The sequence below is a fragment of the Varanus komodoensis genome, unplaced genomic scaffold (assembly GCF_004798865.1).
Source record: "Varanus komodoensis strain SLA01 unplaced genomic scaffold, ASM479886v1 scaffold127, whole genome shotgun sequence".
NCBI classification, from domain to species: Eukaryota; Metazoa; Chordata; class Lepidosauria; order Squamata; family Varanidae; genus Varanus; species Varanus komodoensis.
This window is the reverse complement of record NW_025335366.1, coordinates 381,639-401,758: the sequence shown is the minus strand read 5'-3', so window position 1 is coordinate 401,758 and position 20,120 is coordinate 381,639. Positions and strand designations below refer to the sequence as shown.

Below are 20,120 nucleotides of genomic sequence, written 5' to 3'. Positions count from 1 at the left end.
CTCCCCCAGTCAAGCAAGGACCTGCTTTCTTATTGCTTGTCCTGAGCATTTGGCTTTCAGGGCTACTCCAGAAAGTAAAAGCCCCATTTATCAATCCACCGAACACAGCTGGCACAAGAACTTCCCCAAGACTCTTTGAAAGGAGAAATCTGTACAAAAATGAATATTTTCTTAGACTCTTCCACCACACCCCTCCGCACAATGGTATATTTTGCATCACTGTGGTGTTTGGGCAGCCTGAAGCAGTTTGGGTGGTTGGCTAGCGTGGGCAGATAGGCAAGGCTCCCCCGTGCTCCCAGAGATTCGAACATGGGGAGAGTCATGTGCCGGATCGTGCCCAAGCCTCTCCTGCCCAGCTTCCCCAGGTCAGACCAGCAGTTCATCCAGTCCACGGCCAACCAGTTGCCCACAGGATCCCGCGAGCCTGGCCTGAACGTAACGGCGCCCTCCACCCATGCGCCCCGGCAACCGACGTATGCCTTGCCCTGTCCGGAAATGCTCTGTCGCAGACAGGGACGCCCCTGGGGGCGTGGGGGGAGGAACGGCACGGTCGCGTTCACCCCATCCTCCTGCCCCAGGGGCCTTCCGGAATCGAGGGTTGGAGAAAGCTGACGTGCATCTCGGTGTGCACGCACGAGCCCCCGCCTTGTTCTCGGAGAGCACGGCTTGTTAATTTTCTGCTCTGGAAAGTGCTGCCATAAATCGCGCGGGGCCGGGGCAGCCGGCAAGAACTGGTTAGAATTATAGCTGTCATCTTCTAATACCTTAATGCACGGCCATTGCTCATAATGACAGGGGACAGGGCAGCCTGCGCGCCCGATGCCTGACACGCAGCTGCCCCAGCCCCCCGCCACTCATCCCTGCTTCACCCTGAAACGCCACGCGGGCCGCTCGGCCGCATGTGTCCCGACCCGTTCCCCTCCGCGGCTCCAGCGTCGGGTCAGCAGGAGCTGATTGGAAAGACGCTGGGGGAGGCAGACGTGGGGTGCGCTGCTCCGTCTTGTTGCTCAGCACCGTGTGCCCTGCCCTGCTTGTTGCCGGTATCTGGGGGTGGGATCTGGAGGGGGGGGGTGTTATCTGCTGAGCCCAGTTAGAGGGATGGGGGAGCAGCCTGGAAAACGGAGCAGCAGCGGGGCGAAGGGCCAGGGAGGGGAGATGAGTCGAAGCAGGCAATTGCTTTGCACACCCCCCATACACAGGACCCCCCCCCATCCAGGATGGTCCAGATAGATAGATAGATAGATAGATAGATAGATAGATAGATAGATATAGATATAGTCCCTATGTTGCAACCGTGGAGGGGCTGCCTGGTGTGAACCAGGGAGCTGCTAGTTAAAATCCGGCCTCCGCCCATCGGCCGAGCTTTGTCTCCCCTTCCCCTGCCCCGTCTGCATCTTACTGCTACAAATCCTTGCCTGCTTTTCCTGGGGTTCTTTGAATCCTTAAACAGCTGCAGAAGTAACAGTAATATGAATATGATAAGGCATTGTTTTTCTTACCAACTGGTGGTGTTTAATTGGTCCGACTGTGTTAAGAGTGGAGATACGTAGGAAGCCCCCTGGACAGCTTGGGCAGGAGGGGGTGGGAGGAGAGGAGCCCCTGGAGGTGCTGGAGTGTTATTAAACTCAAATACCCCCCCCCCCCCAGCACTCCAATAGCCTCAAACCAGCTTCCCTACAGATTCATTCCTATCAGGCAGTTTCGGGCAAGTCCAGTGCTGCAGATGTGAGCCGTGTGCTTTCCGACCGTTCCCCTCACTGTGGCGACCGAAGCAGCGCCCTCCTCTCCTGTAAAGTTTTAAGGACAGGTTTCAGCCACAATAGCTTAACAAGACCTCCCTGTATAGAGGCAGTCTACCAGACACGGATGTGTGCCGCGGCTGAGCTTTCTTTCTGAAGTCCAGGGATGTCTTGAAGCGCTTGATTCAGAAATGTGGGTCTTTCCCCGTGAGCCAGGTGGAAGGGGCGTTTGTGGCTCTGAGAAGCTCCTTCTGAAGCGGGGTGGGGACCCCCTGGCCTGCTGGGAGGTGGACTGCAGCCCTCCAGGACATCTCCGTCTGGCCTCCCCCTTTGGTGCTGCCTCCGTCCAAGCTGTTGGGCAGGCCCAAGAGCTGCGCAGAAGCAGGGGCTGGATTGTGCACAGCGCCAGGGCTGGCTTTGCGCGGTCCTTGGATGGCGCACCCTCTTCCTCCGTGGATCTGCTGCTCGCTCGCTCGCTCAGCATCCTCTTGCTCACCATGGCTACCGCTGGCTGGCTTGGGAGGCGGGAGCTGCTGTGGCCTGTGCCAGAGAGAGGGGTCGGTGAGTGGGCAGGAGCAGCAGCAAGGGTGGGGATCTCCTGGGGTGGGGGTCCTCAGCAGCAGCCCCACAGCTCCCCCCATGACGCTGGGCCCAGTTTTCCGGGCGGGGGAGCTGCTGCGTGGAATGGAAGTGTGCCTGCTGCTGGCCGGAGACGGCTGTGCAGCGAAGCTCGGAGCTTAGGCCCTTGGGAAGCAGCTCGGTGGAACAGCGCCTGTTCTGTGTGCAGAAGGTCTCAGGTTCGAATCCTGACAGCTCTGGTTGAAAGGGGCGGTTGGAGGGATGCAGCCAGGTGGAGCTGCCTCACCTGATGGACGTTGGCTTCTGGTATCGATGCAAGGAACTTGGAGGCTGCCTCTTTGGAAGGCAGCCGTGCCGCTTCTCCCCGCCATCCTGGGCTTTCCATCCCAGCGGGGCTGAAATGTGCCAACAGTCCCCCCTGCAGGACAGATGTGCTCCCAAAACTGCATCCAGCTGTGAAGGGGGGCCAGCTTGGCATGCACCCTGTGGTGCTGGCTCGGACCCACGCAGCCCACCGGCTGGGAGAAGTCAGTGGGAGCTGCCCCCCATACTGGACCTGTGCCCACCCCTCCGTTCTGCTGTACCTATTAGCAAGGTGATCAATTTGGGGGCGGGGGGATAATTAGCTATTAATTGCCCAAAGACTCTGGCGTTGATCGCCCGTGCTAATTTATGTCCCACTGGTTGCTGCCTCTTGTTAAAATCCAATTAAGGCCCGGCCATTTGTATCGTTTAATGTGTGAGCGAGAGTTCCTCATCCCCTCTCCTTTTATTTCCGTTATTGAATTTTGGCCAGTTGGCTCCCCCTCCTCCCTCCCTGCACCGGGGCCTTCATCAGCCGCTGCCTCCAAACTGGGCAAGTGACTCCAGACCGATCAATGGCTCACTCAGCACGCATCCTGCCGCGGTCTGAGCAGCCTCGGAGGCTGCCCGAGCGAACCACAGCTCCTCAGAGGAGGCAGCGGGCGCCCCTGCCCAGCCTGGAGGACTTGCCAGGCATGCGGGGTTGCAGATCCGCGTGCAGACGCGCCAAGCCCGCCATTCTGGCCTCTGAAACCGGCTGGATTGGCCAGAACTGGCTGGCAAGGCTTTTCGGGCAGCATGAAAAGAGCGCACGGTTGCCTCTGATTTCCGTAGGTCAAGCTGCAGCTGAGGGCAGAGGAGCAGGGCTGAATTAAAAAAGGTGGCAGCCCTGTTGGAGCTCGCCCTCCTCCTTTCTCAGTCGGCACAAGCTGCCAGCCATCTGTTGAAGGCCAGTGGGTTTGCTGTTCCTGTTCCACAGACCCTTTCAGGAGGATAAGAATAAGCACCTATTGAATGTGTGAAGGTTGCGTCAGTTTCAGACAGAGTGCTTTGCCTTGGCCCTTCTCCCCGGGGATCATGGACGTTGCGCGTTGGCGGAGGGGTGGAGAAATCTCCGTCTGGGCATCCGGGGCCCTTTCACCGACTTTGGCGAGCAGGACAGACCTGCACAGCTAATTTCCGCCATGGCATTGGTGCATCTGTAGGGGAGGCTGCCTCCGGGCCCTGTGCCCAGGCGGCCTGCAGGCACGTGGGGACTTGGGGACCTCTTGCGTTTGGTGTTGGTGGCCGGGCTTCTTGGTTCTTGCGAGTCAGCCCTGCAGGGCTGGTGTTACGTCCAGACAGACAGACAGACAGACATTAATGTATCAAGCGCATCCTCCCATTTGATGCTTCTCTAGGTGTCGGCCTTTCAGCCATCCTCTGGAAAGATTCTGAGCTCAACTAATCTGCCAAAAAAGGGAAGGTGGGAATTTTGGAGAGGGAGTGGGGAGGGGCGCTGAAGACCACTTTCCCACTCCATCCTTCTGGTGAGTCACTGTACTCGCCCCCCAAACTCCCCTGGGACCTGTTGGCTGGGTGACCCCCCCCCCCCCGGCTCTCCACAAGCTGTATGACATCAAGTTGCGTGGTGCCAACCTTGTAAATAGCTTTGGTTCCTCGCAAGAGGGGAAAAAGCAGGGTATAAATGCAATGTAGTAACAGCAAGGATATTTCCCCCCCTCAGTGGCTCTGGGGAATGTTTGAAGGTGTAAAGGATCACCGAGACGCCAAGGGTCTGAGCCCGAGGTGTGTGGGCAGACGGGGAGCAGGTCCTCCTGCTGGAACAGTGCTCAGGACCCAAGGTGCTTCTTGGCAGGGCTGGGGAGCAAAAGGCTTAGTTCCAAGAAGCTGCTGCCCCACAGCCTGGGGGAAGCCCGGGAGCCTGCGTGGGGCCAGTGCCCTGGCAGCGCCCGCACTTGGTGTCCAAGCCCACGGTTCAGTGGCAGAGCGCGTGCCTTGCATGCGAAAGCTCCTGCCTGTGGGGTCTCCCGTTTAAAAAATGGAGTGGGGCAGGGAAAGGAGGGGAGCCGGACGGGTCACGCGGCACCATTTGTGGCAGGGTCCTTGCGTGGCCTTTTGGCAGGCTGCGAGAGCTGCTGAGCGATGCACTTCGGTGGGCGACCGAATCCAGAGCAGGTGGCAGGGAAGTGGCCTGTTGAATTTGGGTTCCTAACGCCTCTGCTTGGGCCAGGCCTTCTCTTCGTCCTGGCTGCTCTGCTGCGCTGTCCCGGGATGCCTGCTGAACTTCGTATACTATTTCATGCCGTTGCTGAAGCAGGATCAGGCCCACAGAAGCCAGTGCTTTAATACAGTGTTTTGGTTTCGAAGGTGCTGCGGGATGCTTGGTTCTTTCCAGCCGCCGGCTGTGGCAGGGACCCCCTTGGGAAGGGTCACTTCTTCTGGGCCAGCCTTCCCCCCACCCCCAGAATGCTCGTGAACCACGGGCACACTTTCAGACGACCCCATTACCCTGCCCCATGTGCAGGGAATTTTTCACAGGGGTTGCCCAGATGTTGTCTTCCGTTCATAATTCTCCTGTGCTTCCCCCACCCTGCCGCTTCTGCCTTTCCTCTGACTGTGGAGAATCCATTAAGGAGCAAAATGCATTCTGCTTGGTAGCATCGGGAGCCCCCTCCACCCCCCCTTTAAGAATTCCCGGCCTCCCTCCAGCAGGATTGCAGTCCCCACGGCCTCTCTCTTTTCGCAGACTCCTCCTCCAGCGGGACTACAGCTTCCTGAGGGACATCAACCTCTGGCCCCCCTTCGTCATCATCGGCGTCTACTTCTCCACTCTCTCGGCCGCCATGAGCAACCTGATTGGGGCCTCCCGGATCCTCTACGCCTTGGCCAAGGATGACCTTTTCGGTGAGTGGCCCTCGGCGGCCTGTGCTAGCTCCTTCCACCCCTGCCGTGGGCTCCAGGGGCAATTAGCTGTGGGAGCCTGAAGGCAGATCTAGTACTGTGACGGGCGGGGGCGGTAGCGCCACCCCTGTGCATCAGAGGGCAGTGGCCGGCTTTCCACCAAATGTGGCCTGTGGCCCAAGTTGTAATCATTCTACCCAACCGTGAGTTGAGTGTGAAAGTGCAGCATCAGGGACTGGACCCAAAATGCCGAGTTTGCAGCTTAGTTAAAAAAAAAAAAAAAAAGGCAGGTTTCTAGTCCTCTTGAGTGCAAAGAGAAGCTTGGAAGCAGGAACCTAGTAAAGCTTGCTGTAGCCATGTGCAGTGCAGAAGGACTAATGCTGGCCTACTCCACAGGGGTGTTGTAAGGATTTGAAAATCCCTTTGAATACTCTGAAGCACTGAATAAATGCTTAAGGATTGTGATTAACTGGGAAATATTGGAAAGTATGTGAGAAAGGAAATGCTTGTACCTCCACGCAATTCCTTGGGATAATAATAATAAAATCCATCCTGGTAATACTGACTTCAACAGCCACTTCAAAATCTTCTCAGCAAAACAAAGTTTTGCTTTTTTCAGGTGACCGTTTTAAATCTGTGCACCTTCCTCTGTGTGGGATTTTGGTTTTTCAGGGCTGCTGTAAGATCTTGAGGCATTTCCTCCGTGCCCTGCAGAATCCATGCAGCTGCCTTGCCCTGAGCTGGGCTCTTGGCCTACCTGGATCAGAATTGTCTGCCTGAATTTGATGTTCAGGGTCAGTTAGTCTAGCTCAGATCCCTCTTTTTAAGCCAGAGAGACCAGGGGTGGAAACGGGGCTTTTGCATGCGGAGTTTGGCCTCTGCAATGAATTCGCCATCCTTGTCCCAGCCAGACCATTCTCTCCCTTTCTTTTTGATCTCAAGTCTCGTCACAAGGCCCAAGATTGTACGTCAGTGAACTCCTCCACCATCTCCATCTCTGTCCATGGGCACCGTCCAGGGTGCCACACAATTGCCTCCTCTCTCTTAACGGTACCCCTCTTCCCACCCCAATTCCCTGATATTTCAGGAGAGACCTTTCTGAGGCAGTCAGTCGGACGTCTGATGCAGAGCCTGTATCCCGCATCCCGTGTTCTGCTTGGCACTGTCTGTCCCATCTTCAGTGACTTCTCTGCTCCAGCATTTGGCCGTCCTTTCAAGTCCTCTGTTTCCTGGCGGGCTGCCTGGGCTCTCCGGCGTTACATAGGAAGCAGAGAACTGCTTGTGCCCTCGCTTGGCAGCGGCTGCCACTAAAACTCTGGTCCTGAGCCGACACACAGGCCTCTGGAAGCTACCAGAGCAGGCGTGGGCAAGTTGGAAGTCCCCGGGGGCCACTTTCAACCCGCTGGGGGCCACACCTCTTTTGACCTAGTGCTCTCTCACTCATATGCACTCATGTGTACAAATACACACGTGCTTCCTCCCCCCCGCCCGCCCGCCCCCATTCCAGCCACTTGGCTCATGATCTCTGGACACTCAGGGGCCTGCAGTCACGATCCCAGTGTCTGGCATCCAGGCACTGCAGGGCCCGGCATGCTTGGGTTTCTTCTGCCCATGGGGCAAACCTCTTTCCCACTGCCCCTTTGACCCCTCTTCTTGGCAAACCTTTCCAAGCTCAGAAATGACGCTCTTCAGGGAGGGTGAAGGGCCACAATGCTAGGATGCTGCCTTCCATAGCTGAGTCAGACCCCTGAGCGCAACCAGCCCAGTATTGCCAGCACGGGCTGGCAGCAGCTCTCCAGGTTTTCAGGAAGGAGTCTTCCCAACACCCTCTGGGGATGCTGCTGGCTGAGCCGGAGACCCTCGATGTGCAGGGCAGCAGCATGTCGTCGTAGCGAGCGTGGCTTTCCACCACTCGCCAGATGAAGCAGCACCTCCTTTCATTTCGCCTCCGTTGCTGCTTTCGAATTATCCCTCCGCCACTTCTCATCTCGCTCCTGTACGCATCCCACCGTTCCCCATTCCCCCTCCTTTCCGTGTTGCCGGACGGAGAGGTCCTTAGCGCTGCCGATCAAAATTCCCCTGCTCAATATTTTCATCCTTAACTGATCTTTTTTCCTGGCTTAAAAGAGAGAAGCAGCAGTGGGAAAATACAGGAGTTACAAGCAGAGGAAGACATTTCTCCCGTATCCTCAGATGCGTCTCATGCTCTCACAGAGCACTGCTCTGGCAGCCCATTCCGCACGTCTGAATTAAATGGGCCCGGTGCCACCAGAGAGCCACAACCCTGCTTCTGCCTTTCAGCCGTTTTACTGGGGCCACGACCCACGTTTAGGGAGTCCCTTTGCTCCTTGTTTGAGAGGTTCTTGGCTCTCCTTACGAAAGTATTGCCCATCAGTGGGTTTGGGGATTTTCTTCAGCGTCGTGACTGTTTATGAACATACAGCTTTGCCAGTCCGATAGAGAACTTTGGCGACTGGGTGGTATAGAAAGGAACTAAATGTATGGAACAAGATAGAAAACAGATTGAATTCTCTGGGTGGTTGCAGCCCAGCTGCTGGCAGAGCTGATGAAGCTGCAAGGGTGCAGATCAGATGCTGCAGAGTGAGGAATCAGGCATTTTAAGAATTTCTAGCCTGCCCTTCATCGTAATGGATTCCAGGAACACTAGTAACACAATAAAAGAAGGCAATGCAGCCAAGCCCGTCATTCCTGTTACAGCAATACGACGGGGGGGGGGGGTGTTGTGGGGGGAGGTTATAAAACCATAACACTCTTATGTAGATAGAAGCAGGAAAATCTGGATCTTCAGTCGACTAAAAATGCCATGACTTAGTATCAAAAGCACTGTGAAGTGAGCATAAGCTGAAAACTTTCGGGGAACTTGCCCCAGAGTTGGGGTACCACCACCAAAAAGGACATGTACTAAGCACACCCCCAAGTGTCACTACTCGGAGAAAGGTTCCCCTGGAAGATCATAGTGCACAGGTGGTGGGGGGGTATGATAAGAGCCCCTTGAAGCCGCTGGAGCCAAGCTGCAAACAGTTCTCATTTGGATTTACTTCCCCCCAGCTAATTAAATGACCCCCCAATCAGCCTTCGCCAACCTGGTGACCTCCAGAGGATTTGGCGTGCTGGCTGAGTATGGTGCGAGTGGTGGTCCAATTCATCCGGAGGATGCCCATTTGGAGAAAGCAGCCACAGTCGATTGAAGGATTTCATTAAAGCTCCAACGGAGCAGAAACAAAAGTTTGTGTGTGAAAAGGCATGTAATACGGGGAATGCGCCATCCCGCAGTCCCAGGACTCGTCTCATCTGCTGTGTTTCTCTCTCTCTCTCTCTCTCTCTCTCTCTTCACTGTTCCCTTCCCAAAGGCAAAGTTCTGGCCCCAGCAAAGCGGACGTCCCGCGCTGGGAACCCCTGGGCGGCGGTGGTCTTCTCCTGGTTGCTCGTGCAGGTGAGTTTGGCCGTTCCTCTGCTACTCTTTCCAAGGCTGCAGTTTCATGCCCCATCATGGGGTTTGTGTCTGCCTTGTCAGCACCGGGAGGGTGGGCAGCTCCAAACCACCTGCTGGCAATACTGGTCCCAGTGGGGTGGGACCAGAACCCAGGGGAAAGTGCTGGGCGGATTTGGCTGTGGGGCAGGACAAGGCCAGTACGTTGGGCCAATGTAGGTTCTGTCTCAGGGTCTGGAACCGTTTCTAGGCAGACCAAGCCAGGGAAGGTAGGCTTTCAGTAGTGCAAGACACGGTGATGACTAGCCACTTGGATGGCATTAAAAAAGGATCAGACCCATGCAGAGAAGTGAAGGCAGTGATGGCTACATATGCTTCGGTATACAGCTTGCTGGGGAACATGGGAGGGTTGTGTGCTCCTGTGCAGCCTGGGAGTTGGTTGGCTGCTGGGCAAAGGGAATGCTGGTCTAAAAAAGGCCCTGGTGGAATCCCACAGGGCTCTTCCGAAGTCCTCCCAGGGCCTCCCCCACCCCAGTTCAAGACCTCCAGAGGCATGGCTCACGTAGGCGCTACGCCCAGAGGGACATAAGTGGGAGTCCCGAGCCTCAGGCCTGCAGGCCACATCCAGATGCCCAGGCCATCCAGCCCTGCCCCCGCTGGCCCAGGATGGCCACGCCCCTTTCCTTGGCTCCACCCCTTCCCCCCATTTTGGCTCATTTGGTAGTTTCCTGGCAGGAAACCCAGGCTTTTGCCAGGTCGAAATGCCTCCCCTAAGGGCTTCGGCAAGGCACTAAAAGCGGTAAGTGAAAATCCACTGATGCCTTTGGGACGTTGGCCCACCCAACTCTGCAAAGGCTCCATTGCGAGCTGCTCCGACGCTGAATTCTGCCTTCCGGCTGGAAGAGGGTCCCCACCCTGGTGCAGAGGCCCCGGAGAGGTTGGGTTTGGATGACGAAGTAATTCCAGACTCCCGGCTCCTGCTGATCGCGGCATTTTCGTTACATCTGCTGTGTTCCTGCTGCCATTAGAGCCGGGATGGCTTCTCTTGTCTTGTCTTTAAAATAATGGCTTGATTTCCTTCTTATCGGCATATGCTTTATGTTGTCATTAGCTGCCTTGAGGGCCCAATTTTGTTCAAAGGGCTACTTGGATTATTTTGGAAATGCACAAATGAATATAAATGTTTTTGAGAGGCGGGATGGGAGGTTTAGGCTTGATCTAATGAGCTGTGGAGGGCGAGGAAGGAGAAAGGAATGGTGCCCGGGGTGTGGGCACGTGGAGGCCCGGCTGGCTGAGGAGAGCCGGGCCAGCCTTCTCCAGCCCGGTCCCTGCCAAATGTGCTGGGGCGCAGCTCACAGGTCCCCCCCTCCACCCATGCTGGCCTGGCTGGGGGATTCTGGGAGTTTCAGCCCAACGCATCTGGACTGGAGGATTCTGGGAGCTCCAGTCCAGCAAATCACCATGTGCCCTCTCACATCTGAGGTCAGGGAGCGAGACCTGCAGATACTGCAGATAGTTCCCTTTGGAATCTGAAGCCTGGCAAAGGAGCACATCTGGCGGAGGGCTTTGAAAGCAGCTGGATCAATAGAATATTCCTTTCTGCACTTATTTCATGAATACCCGAAGTTAATATGCAGCTCCCAGGTGGTCTCCCCTCCAGCAGGGACCAGCCTCAGGCTGGTTCAGCCTCAGCCTTCAGGCCGCCTCACACGCCTTCAGGCCATGCCCTGGGTTTTGGGTACAGGGGGAGGCGCTCTGCACGCGATATGGCAGGGCAGGCAAGGACTGCGTGGGGAGGAGCTGAGCACTCAGCCAGGCCGCCGTGGGAGTCAGCTTGGTCACCAGGAACCGAGAGCCTCTGGGCAAGAGCGTTTCTGAGATCACTCTGTGAACCAAGGAAGAGAGAAGCCCCTTCCACCCTTTCCCTTCGTGATCCCCCAAAGGCTCGGGCAGCTGAAGGCAAAATTACCGCCATTGCTGGGTTGGGCCACAGGGAGCGTTGCGCAGTGCCCAGGAGGGAAACTGCCGCCTCTGGGACCAAATAGAGCCAAGAGTGTCGGTGAGGTTGTGATTTAGGAAAGGGCCAAGCTCGGCAAGGATGGGGACCCCTTGGCATTGGTGGGGGCCAGCCCTGGGCCTCCCCTGCCCCCAAATGCAGTCCCGCCAGGCTCTGCAACCCTGGTGCCGAGCACCTCGCATGGCGTATCTAGCATCGTTACCTTTTGGAGCCACCTGCAGTCAAAACAGGCTCGTTAATGGATTCCCCCGCTTGACTTTGCGCAGGTGCGATGTCAATAGAGCAGCCCGTCCTAAACTAGGCGAGATTGAGACACGCAGCTTTGTCCCACCTGGCTGTGGTCCAAGGCACCTGGAGTGAGCCAGGTGGGGCAAAGCTGGAGGATGGAGCCCGACCCTCTCCCAAAAGGTCAGGTAACCAAACGAGGCCTGATTTCCCAGCTTTTCTGCATCATCCCCCGCCTGATTCTAAATTGTAAGATGGGTCTCCAAAAACAGTGACCGGCCAGTAATTTGTGCAAGTTTAAGCTGCAATGTACTGGCGTTTAAGCCCTACTACTTTCAACTTCCCCCCCACCAATTGTCCCTCAGTGCTGGGAAGCAGCCCCCCAAAGTGCTTCTGAAATGGAACTTGGCCCATGGGCTGAAGGAGGTGCAGCACCCTGGATCAGGCAGTGCTTAGATGGAGCCGAGGTCCGACTCCCCGTACAGCTTCTCCGTAGGACTCCTTCTTGCCTTGTGCTTAGCAACAGGAGTCTGTTTTTATAAAAAGTAGATGTCTGTTCAGCCTGGAAAGCAAGCCCCTAAACAAAAGGAAAGCAACGCACATAAAACAGAAATTAAAAAAGCAACCACAATTAAAACACAATAAAACCGAGCACAGAGTAAAATGACAACATAATCAGAAAGGGAAGGACAAAGGATTTTGCAGATGCCGTCAGGTGAAATACTGAAAAGAAAGTCTAAAGAGAATACCTGAAGCTTAAAAAAGGAGGAGTCCACCGCACTTCTTTAGGAATTGTGGCCCACGGAATTGCTTTACTGGTATTTTTATGCCATCCTTCCTCCAAGAGAAACATAGAAACATAGAAACAGAGCGAGTCAGAAGGGGTCTCCCAGGCCATCTAGTCTGACCCCTGGCTCCAGCCGGCTCTACTCACAACATGCCCACCATGTGCACGTCCAGCCTATCCTTGAACACCCATACTGATGGGGCCTCAACCACCTCCCGGGGAAGCCCATTCCACACCCTTGGGGTCCAGACTGCCAGGAAGTGCTTCCTGGCATCCAAATGGAACCTCGGCTCCCTGAGCTTCGCTCTGTTGGAGCGCATCCTGCCTTCCTCTGCAGGGGAGAACAGGTCTCTGCCCACCTCCGTGCGACACCCCCTCACATACCTGTATGGCGCCAACAGATCCCCTCTGAGTCTCCTCTTCTCCAGGCTGAAGAGACCCAGTTCCCTCAGTCTCGCCTCATATGGCCTCCCCTGCAAACCAGCCACCAACCTTGTGGCCCTACGCTGCACTGACTCCAACCTGGCTATATCCCTCCCGTAATGAGGGGCCCAAAACTGAGCACAATACTCCAGTTGCGGGCGCACCAGAGTCGTACAGAGTGGTAGTAACACCTCTCTCAATCTAGAAGCCACACTTCTGGCTATGCAACCAAGGGTGGCATTCGCCCTCTTGGCCACCGCATCACATGGCTGGCTCACGTTTAGCCTGCAGTCGACCAGCACCCCGAGGTCCCTTTCACAAGTGCTGCTCTCCAGCCACTTGTCCCCTAACCTGTACTTATGACAGCTATTCCCATGCCCCAAGTGCAAGACCTTGCACTTATCCACATTGAACGCCATCCTGTTGTCTCCTGCCCACTTCCTGCCCAGCACCAAGGAGGGTTGGGATGACAACTGCGGTCTCCCCTCCACTGCCTTACCTTCACAATAAGCCTGTGAGGTAGGCCGGGGTGTGAAAAGGGGACCGAGAGGCTACGATCTGCTTCACAGCGGAGCAAGAATCTGATTGCAGCTCTGCTCGGCCAGTGCTGGCCCTCTAGCACCTGGCTCGCTCTCGGCCCTGCAGGTCGCCAGCTCCGGACAGCTGCTCCCGGTTCAGGAGCGCAGCTGGGGGAAGGGGCTTCCGGCGGCAGGAGCAGTGAAACAGAGCGCGACGGCACTCGCCCAACGTGAGATCCGTATCAAGTGCTGCCAGAGGCATCCCAGGTGCATTAAACAATTGCTCTGATGCCGTGTGCAAATGTATCAAAGCAGAGATGCACCGCGCTGCCTCTCGCAGACGGATCGTGGCAAGGCCCCCCGGAGACTCCCATCAGCTAATCTGCAGGAGCCGCCACTCCCGCCCCCCCGGCCCCGCTTTCTCAGTGGCGTGAGCCGCTCCGCCAAATTGGACAAATACACATAATGCAAAAAAATTGCCCCATTAGTCTGCTAGGAACATTGCGTTGCACTCGGAAAGGGAGCGGGGAGGGGAGGGGAGGGGGGCCATTAGGTGCTCCAGGCCCAATTGCGGAGGGCTGCGCGGCCCCCGCTGTGTGAAGGCTGGGGAGGGCATTTGGCTTGCCGGTACGCATAAGCCCTGAGCCAGCCTTCCCAGCCGGCTCCTCGCAGGCGGCACAGAAGGAACATTCTTCCAAAATACTGCCCCAAGATGCAGTCGCCCCTCAGCCGATCCCTCTCGGCAGTGCCCACCTCTTCATTCCTTCCAGAGCCTTCTGTGCCTCGGTGGAGTTTGTAATTCGCCCAAGAACGGTTTTCAGTGTTGCGTTGAACAAGACCGCCTCTGAGCAGGTGCAAGCTGCACTTTCCACAAGGGAGAGGCGCCGGAGCCCACCCTGTGTGGACTGGGCGATGAAGGAACATGCCTTCCCCTTCAGACCGCCCCCCCCTCCTTTGTTCGTCATCGTGCCATTTAGGATGTGTGCGTTGTGGCTGCCGAGGGCAGTGGAAACCAGGGTTGTTGCTCTTGTCGCCAGGTTGCTGGTCCTCTCGCAAGAGGCAGGTGGAACCACCAGCCTGGGAGTAGGCAAGATGCCTCCACGACGGGGCTGGCCCACCCTGACTCGGATCCGCGACTGTTCCGGATTTGTTGTTGCAACAGCACCAAAGGCACTGGCTGTTTGCCAGTGCATCAAAAAAGCACGAGTCTTACTTTAAAATGAGGGCATTGCTTGGTTTTAAAGAACGCCTTTTTTCTGGCCTTGGGCTAGCAGCGGTCTGACAATGCCCCCCCCCACCTCTGCTGTCAAGCCCCCGACCTTTGGCTGCTCGTGTGCCTTCCTGGCTACATGCCCTGTCTGAACTACGCATGGTAGCCAGAAGTGGACCGGAGGTGGCCTGCTTGAGCGCCATGGCTGGGCGTGCATCGCATACCAGCCAGTCTGAGAACCGGGCGCCTCTGCAGGAGAAGTGTGGATGCTTTCTAACCCCGGGTGCAGTCTTCTCGAATCACCTGAACCGCAGTACCACGCTCTGGCCATCGGCAGCGGGGGCGCCAAGGTGCAGCAGAGAAGGGGGCTGCACTTTGTGGATGATCCTGAATCTGTCTTGGTCGCCTTTCTCAAATGCAAGCGCAGTCGGCCACTGAAGGCTGCCTGCTGGTGAGTTTGTGTTGCTGTTTGCAACCCTCCAACAATGCATGCCTTTTGCAATGTGTGTGCGAACAGGCTTTCACTGGTCTGTTCCCTGGTGTGTGGCAGCGATCTTTAGAATTTCCACGTGCAAAGAAAAAGCCAGACGTTTGTAAATGGGTGCCGGCTGAGCTGCGAGGGGCAACTGAAGGGACCTCACTGGGGCCGAGTTTTGGTGGCTTCCGTATCTCCAGGCGGGCACCTCATCTTGGCGGAACACAGCACGGACCGGAGGGGAAGCGTGGGGGCCCTCTCTCCTCTTGCTGTCCCCCCACTTGGGAACAGAGGATTTGCTCGCCCCCTCGGGCATCTTGCACCAGTTGCCTGCTGGGCGGGGGCAGCCCCCAGTGCGCTGTCCCAGCTTGGCCAAGGGGCCGCCAGTTGGAACAGTGCGGAGAGCGGGGGGCTCCGGAGGTTCGTCTAATTGACGCTCAGTGGGAGCCCCCGCCAGGCCTGGCCCCTGTCGCCGGGGCATCATACCATTCAGCAGTAGCTCTTTTACCTTGACGAGCAGCTAAATGAATTATAAATCAAAGGCAAGTGTCTGGGGAGGGGCGGGGGAGAGACTCCATTAGAGCGACCGAGCACGATCTCCGCTTGGCGTATGCTATTAACTCGCAACCAGCTAAAAACCCCCAATTGCTTAAATGGTCTGAATGATGCCAAACTCTTTGCTGAAGCCTTCCCCCTCCCCCGCCCCACAAAAAGGATTACGGATGGTTGGGCTCCCCTGGGAAGGCCACTCTGCTTTCGTGGGGGCCAGGGCTGGTGGGGGGGGTCTGCACCGCTGGCGCATGCTGGGATTTGGCCCAAGTGGGAGGCTCGGCAGCGTCCAGGACACTGCCGTGCATGCAGCCTCCAGTTCCATCCGTGGCGTCTCTGCGTAAAAGGATCTCGCCTGGCACAGCCGGGGGAGGCCTTGCGGGGCAGGAGCATCTGCCATTTGAGAGCCTGCCCCTGGTGCCCAGAGAGGAAGGACCCCCCCCCCATGTCGAACGCAGAAGCAACATCCCTCTTCCGTGCAAGCTGCAGCCATCTTTTGGATCCGCTCTGGAATGCCAGGCTGAGCAAAGGAGGAAGCCCATGAATGCCTGGATGGACGGATTCCAGCCCTGCTTCTGGTCTTGGGCTGGGCAGAACCCGTAATCGTGGCTCTCATTGGCTGGAAACCCGCAGAAATGGGATGTATTAACAGAAGTATTATTTCCAAATAACGTTGTAGTTCCTCTATACTCCTCACTAGTCGGACCTCACCTGGAATCCTGTGTCCAGTTCTGGGCACCAAAATTTAAGAAAGACACAGGTAAATTAGAAAGGGTCCAGAGGAGGGCAACAAAAATGATCCAGGGTTTGGAAACACTGCCCTGTGACGAGAGACTGAGGGAACTGGGCATGTTCAGCCTTGAGAAGAGAAGACTGAGGGGGGACATGAGATCCCTGTATAAGCACCTCAAAGGCTGCCACAAAGCGGAAGGTCAAGATGTCTTCTCGCTGATGCCAGAGTGCAAGACACGGAATAATCAGTTCAAGTTGTGACAACCCAGATTCAGCCTCGACCTCAGGAAAAGCTTCCCCACTCTCAGCAATACGACAGTGGAACCAGCTGCCGGGAGAGGTGGTGGAGACGTTCAAGAAGAAACTGGACAGCCATCTGAGTGGGAGGGCGTAACGTGGACCCAATGGCCTTCATGGCCCCTTCCAACTCCACCATTCGGTGATTCTGTGAAATGTGGGTCCCTCTTTGGCTACCCCATGCACTGGATAAAAGCGAGTATCTACCTTCTCCTGAGCAACGGCTCTTGTGAGCACTTCCTTGGTTTATAAATGGACTGCTTAGCAAGCCTCTCTGGTGCCTTTCAGGCATCCGCGGAAGCTGCTGCATCCTCCAGCGTGGCTTAAAGCCGGCTTTCTGGCCCAGACCAAGCCGGGACTGTTGCGTGGGTATTGCATCATCATCATTACGACATCACGTTGCGCCCTTCCATTTTCCTCTCACAAGGACCCCAAGGCAGCTTACAAGAGCCTTTTCCTCTGCATTTCATTTGCGCAACAACCCTGTGAGGTAGTTTAGGCTGAGAGAGAGTGACTGGTCCAAAGGCACCCAGTGAACAGGGGCCAGAATCCGAATCTCCTCGGTCCCAGCCCAGCACGTGTAGCTACAGCACTGTACCAGCTGGGAGCAGGGGGTTGATCCCCCGAGGGAGACCCTACAATTAGGCCCATTTTGGCCCTTCTCCAGCCATGCAGGATCCATTCGCACTGAAGCACCCCTCCTGAGGCTGGGGGGCCCCCCGAAGCCCCATGCAGCCCGCTCTCCTCCGCACGGACCTTTGCGCAATGGCTGGAGGGACTGGCTGTCCAGCCACGTTGAGAAGGAAGTTGATCGACTGAGCGTGCCAAGGATGATGCAGGATCTGGCAGCCGACTCCTGCTGGGAGGGGTTGAAAGGGCTGGCTGAGCTGAGCCCGAAGAAGGGAAACTGTTGGGCAGCCATGATGGTTAGGGGAGGAGGGGGCCCTGCAAAGAGCTGAAAGGCGGTGATGCAGGCAAACTCTCTCGGTGCTGCTTCCTGCACCGGACGGCGAGCGGCAGGTGGAAATTGCAAGGAAGCGGAGTTTGGTTAAACGTAAAAAGAGAGGCCCCCAAGGTGAAGGCAGCGCAGAACGGAAGCAGGGTGGCTGCCTGCAGGGATGCTGGGTTGCATCTGGCATGGGCCAGCCTTCCTGCCTAAGAAAGAGCACGTGTGTTTTTGTGGGAAGGAGCGAGGGAGTCACTGTCAGATTTGGGAAGGCAGACAAGGGAACCGTTCTAGCTGGCCTGAGCTGCCTGACAGGGCAGGAGGGATAGGAAACATCGGGGAGACACCTGCAAGCTTTCCTAGAGAATCCTCCGTCCTGCTGGACCACCTTCTCGCCTTCCGCTCCCACGGTTGCTGCTCAAACGGTCTCTCTCTCTCGAGAGCACCTGAACTCCCTCCCGTGTGCTCTCAGCTGCAACGGCTTGTGCTGTTCCCGGAATGTCTTGCTGCCCAGGGAAGTGGAGAACAATGTGATTGCCAGTTGCCAAGGCGTCTTCTCTCTCGCCGTGCTCCGCTCCTTCCCTCCTCGAGCGGTTTCCTGGATGTGCTCCATCTCTGGCCATTCAGGCTCAAATGGTGAGCAAGAATTCGCTGGGAGGAATGCTCGCGAGGTCGAAGAGAAGCCTCTCCGTCCATCTCACTTGCTGCATGGGGACTTTGCTGAGGCAGAGGCAGCTCTCAGTTTTCTAGGGCCAAAGGAGGCTTCCCATGAAAACCACGGCACTCGGGATGACATGGCACTCCCAGAAACAGCATCAAGGGAATAGCAGCTGCTGGAACGGAGAGAGGGCGTTGCGGCCAGGATCGGGGCCCTGGCACGTGGCGCTGGGCACCTGGCCCTTTCGGCATTGCTGTCTGGACAACAGTTGCTTGGCCACCAAGAGGCAGCTGGGCACGAGATGAAAGTTTCCACTGGAAACTGGTGGTTTCTTGTCCCTAAAAGGCAGGTTGCAGTCCCGGCCCTCAGCAGCTGCTGCTTCGGGTTCCTTGTAAGGTTGCAGGTCTTTTGTCCAGGCTGCCCACAGAAGTCCGTCCCCAGCAGCCCAGCAGAGCCAACGCAAATGATATAGTCAATGGCTGCTTGTTTGAAAGGATGGGTATGAACTGGTCCTGTACAGATGTGTGTGTTCTTGCGGGCATGTACCTTTTTGTACAGCTCCTGGCAGATTCCCTTGCTGTGTGCACGGTCGTTTCTCTGCCGCATAGCAGAAGCCTCAGCTTCCTCCACCAGCCACCCCGTTCCTCTGCCCTTTTCTTTGGCAGGTTCCTTAGCAGTCCGTGCTTGAGGCAGCGCGTGGAGGTCTTCCAGGTGTTCTGGGCTTCTGCATGCGTCAGCCCCAGCCAGCATGGCCACTGGTCAGAAATACGGGGTGCTGCAGCCCAGCCCATCTTGAGAAGCTTGGCTCAGACTCCCCCAGCGGCCCTGCCTTGCGGGGGTTTCCATGGGGCGGCGGGAGGTTGCTCTGGCATGAGATGCTGGGGCTGAGCAGGTCCGGCTTCCTGGCAAAGGAGAGCCGCCTTTGTTATGCCAGGGGCCCCAGTGCGGTTCCTTGAGTGGGGTGGCCAGCACGTTCCCCTTCCGGCACAGCAGAGCTGGAAATTCCCTACCTCAGGAATGCTAAGCTCAGGGCAACCTGGAGGCTGCAGGGCTTTGCATTCTGGGAAACCGGCTAGATACTGCAGGGCTTTGCATTCTGGGAAACCGGCTAGATACTGCAGGGCTTTGCATTGCACCGCAGAAATACGCTGATGGATGTCTGCGGTGAGCACAGGAAACTTACTTCTTTCCTCTGGGCTTAGAGTCCAGCAGGACTTCCAGTGCCCTCTGTTCTCTCTCACCCCAAATCTGCAGTATGGGACATAACAGGAATTACCTACTGCTGGTATTTATTTATTGAAAGTATTTTTATCCTGCTTCTCAGCCATAAAAGGCTCTAAGTCTGGCTTTTAATCTAGAGAAGGTAGTATCTATATTTTACCTTATAAGAAGACATGACACACAAGGAAAACAGGTGGGCAGGGAGAAGGAAAAAAATCAGTAGGATGTCCACAGGGCTGTCAGAATGGCACTCCTTCCCCAGGAACCTTGCAAGAAAGTGCACCTTGGTTTCTTGCTCCAATGCTGTGGAGGTGATTTTTGGAATCCGGATCAGCTGAGGTGCTCGGTCTTGGCACGATCTGTCCGGATCCTTACCTCCTCAACCAGCACACAGATCACAACCACACACCACACAATCACAGGCAGATTTTGCACACTGCCTGATGTTAAGACAAAGTTACTTATTCAGAGAACAGAATGACAAGGAGCATTTTGAAATGAAATGTGTTCATATTTCAATATGAGGTTTTATGCAGGGTTTCCTTTTGGAAAAAGAAGCAGATTAATGCGGAGATGGGTGAGAACCAGCATTCAGAATTAGGATCAGTGTAGAAACAAGCAAAGCTTGAGCATCTTCTATTTCTAATTCTCCCCCACCCATGTCCCCCTCCATTCAGCTATTTCAATGGCTTTTTAGATTTTTATTATTTCTTTTTCATTTTTAAGAGGAACACGTTAGCCTTCTTTGAATGGGACCTGTTTTGCATGGCAGATTTTAAAGGCAGTCTTTTATGATATCTCCTATAATTGTTTTCGGATATCGGCTGAGTACAGTGTGTGTGTGGGGGGGGCTGTTCTTCAAATTGCCACTTGTTGATTTTTATATTTTTCTCTCCTAATATATGCAGCTCGAAAGCTGCCCATCGACTTAAGATTAAAGCAGAGCTGCAGCGGAGAGAGGAGAGCAGGGGGAGAGAGGAGAAAAACAGCCGTAACATTGAGACCCGACTGGTTTAAACATCAAGGACTAACGTATTTCCAGTTAGTCCTTCTCCGCTGCACGGAATTTTCCTCCTTTACAGGGAG

General features: G+C 55.9%; 1 protein-coding gene across 1 annotated transcript in view; it reads left to right on the top strand.

Moving 5' to 3' along the window:
* LOC123019521 (solute carrier family 12 member 9-like) overlaps window positions 1-20,120 on the top strand; it is a 64,706-nt gene that overhangs the window by 5,263 nt on the left and 39,323 nt on the right. The window contains exons 6-7 of the mRNA XM_044422446.1: window positions 5,371-5,528; window positions 8,897-8,979. Coding sequence (XP_044278381.1) covers window positions 5,371-5,528; window positions 8,897-8,979 — 241 coding nt within the window. The remainder of the gene's footprint in view (window positions 1-5,370; window positions 5,529-8,896; window positions 8,980-20,120) is intronic.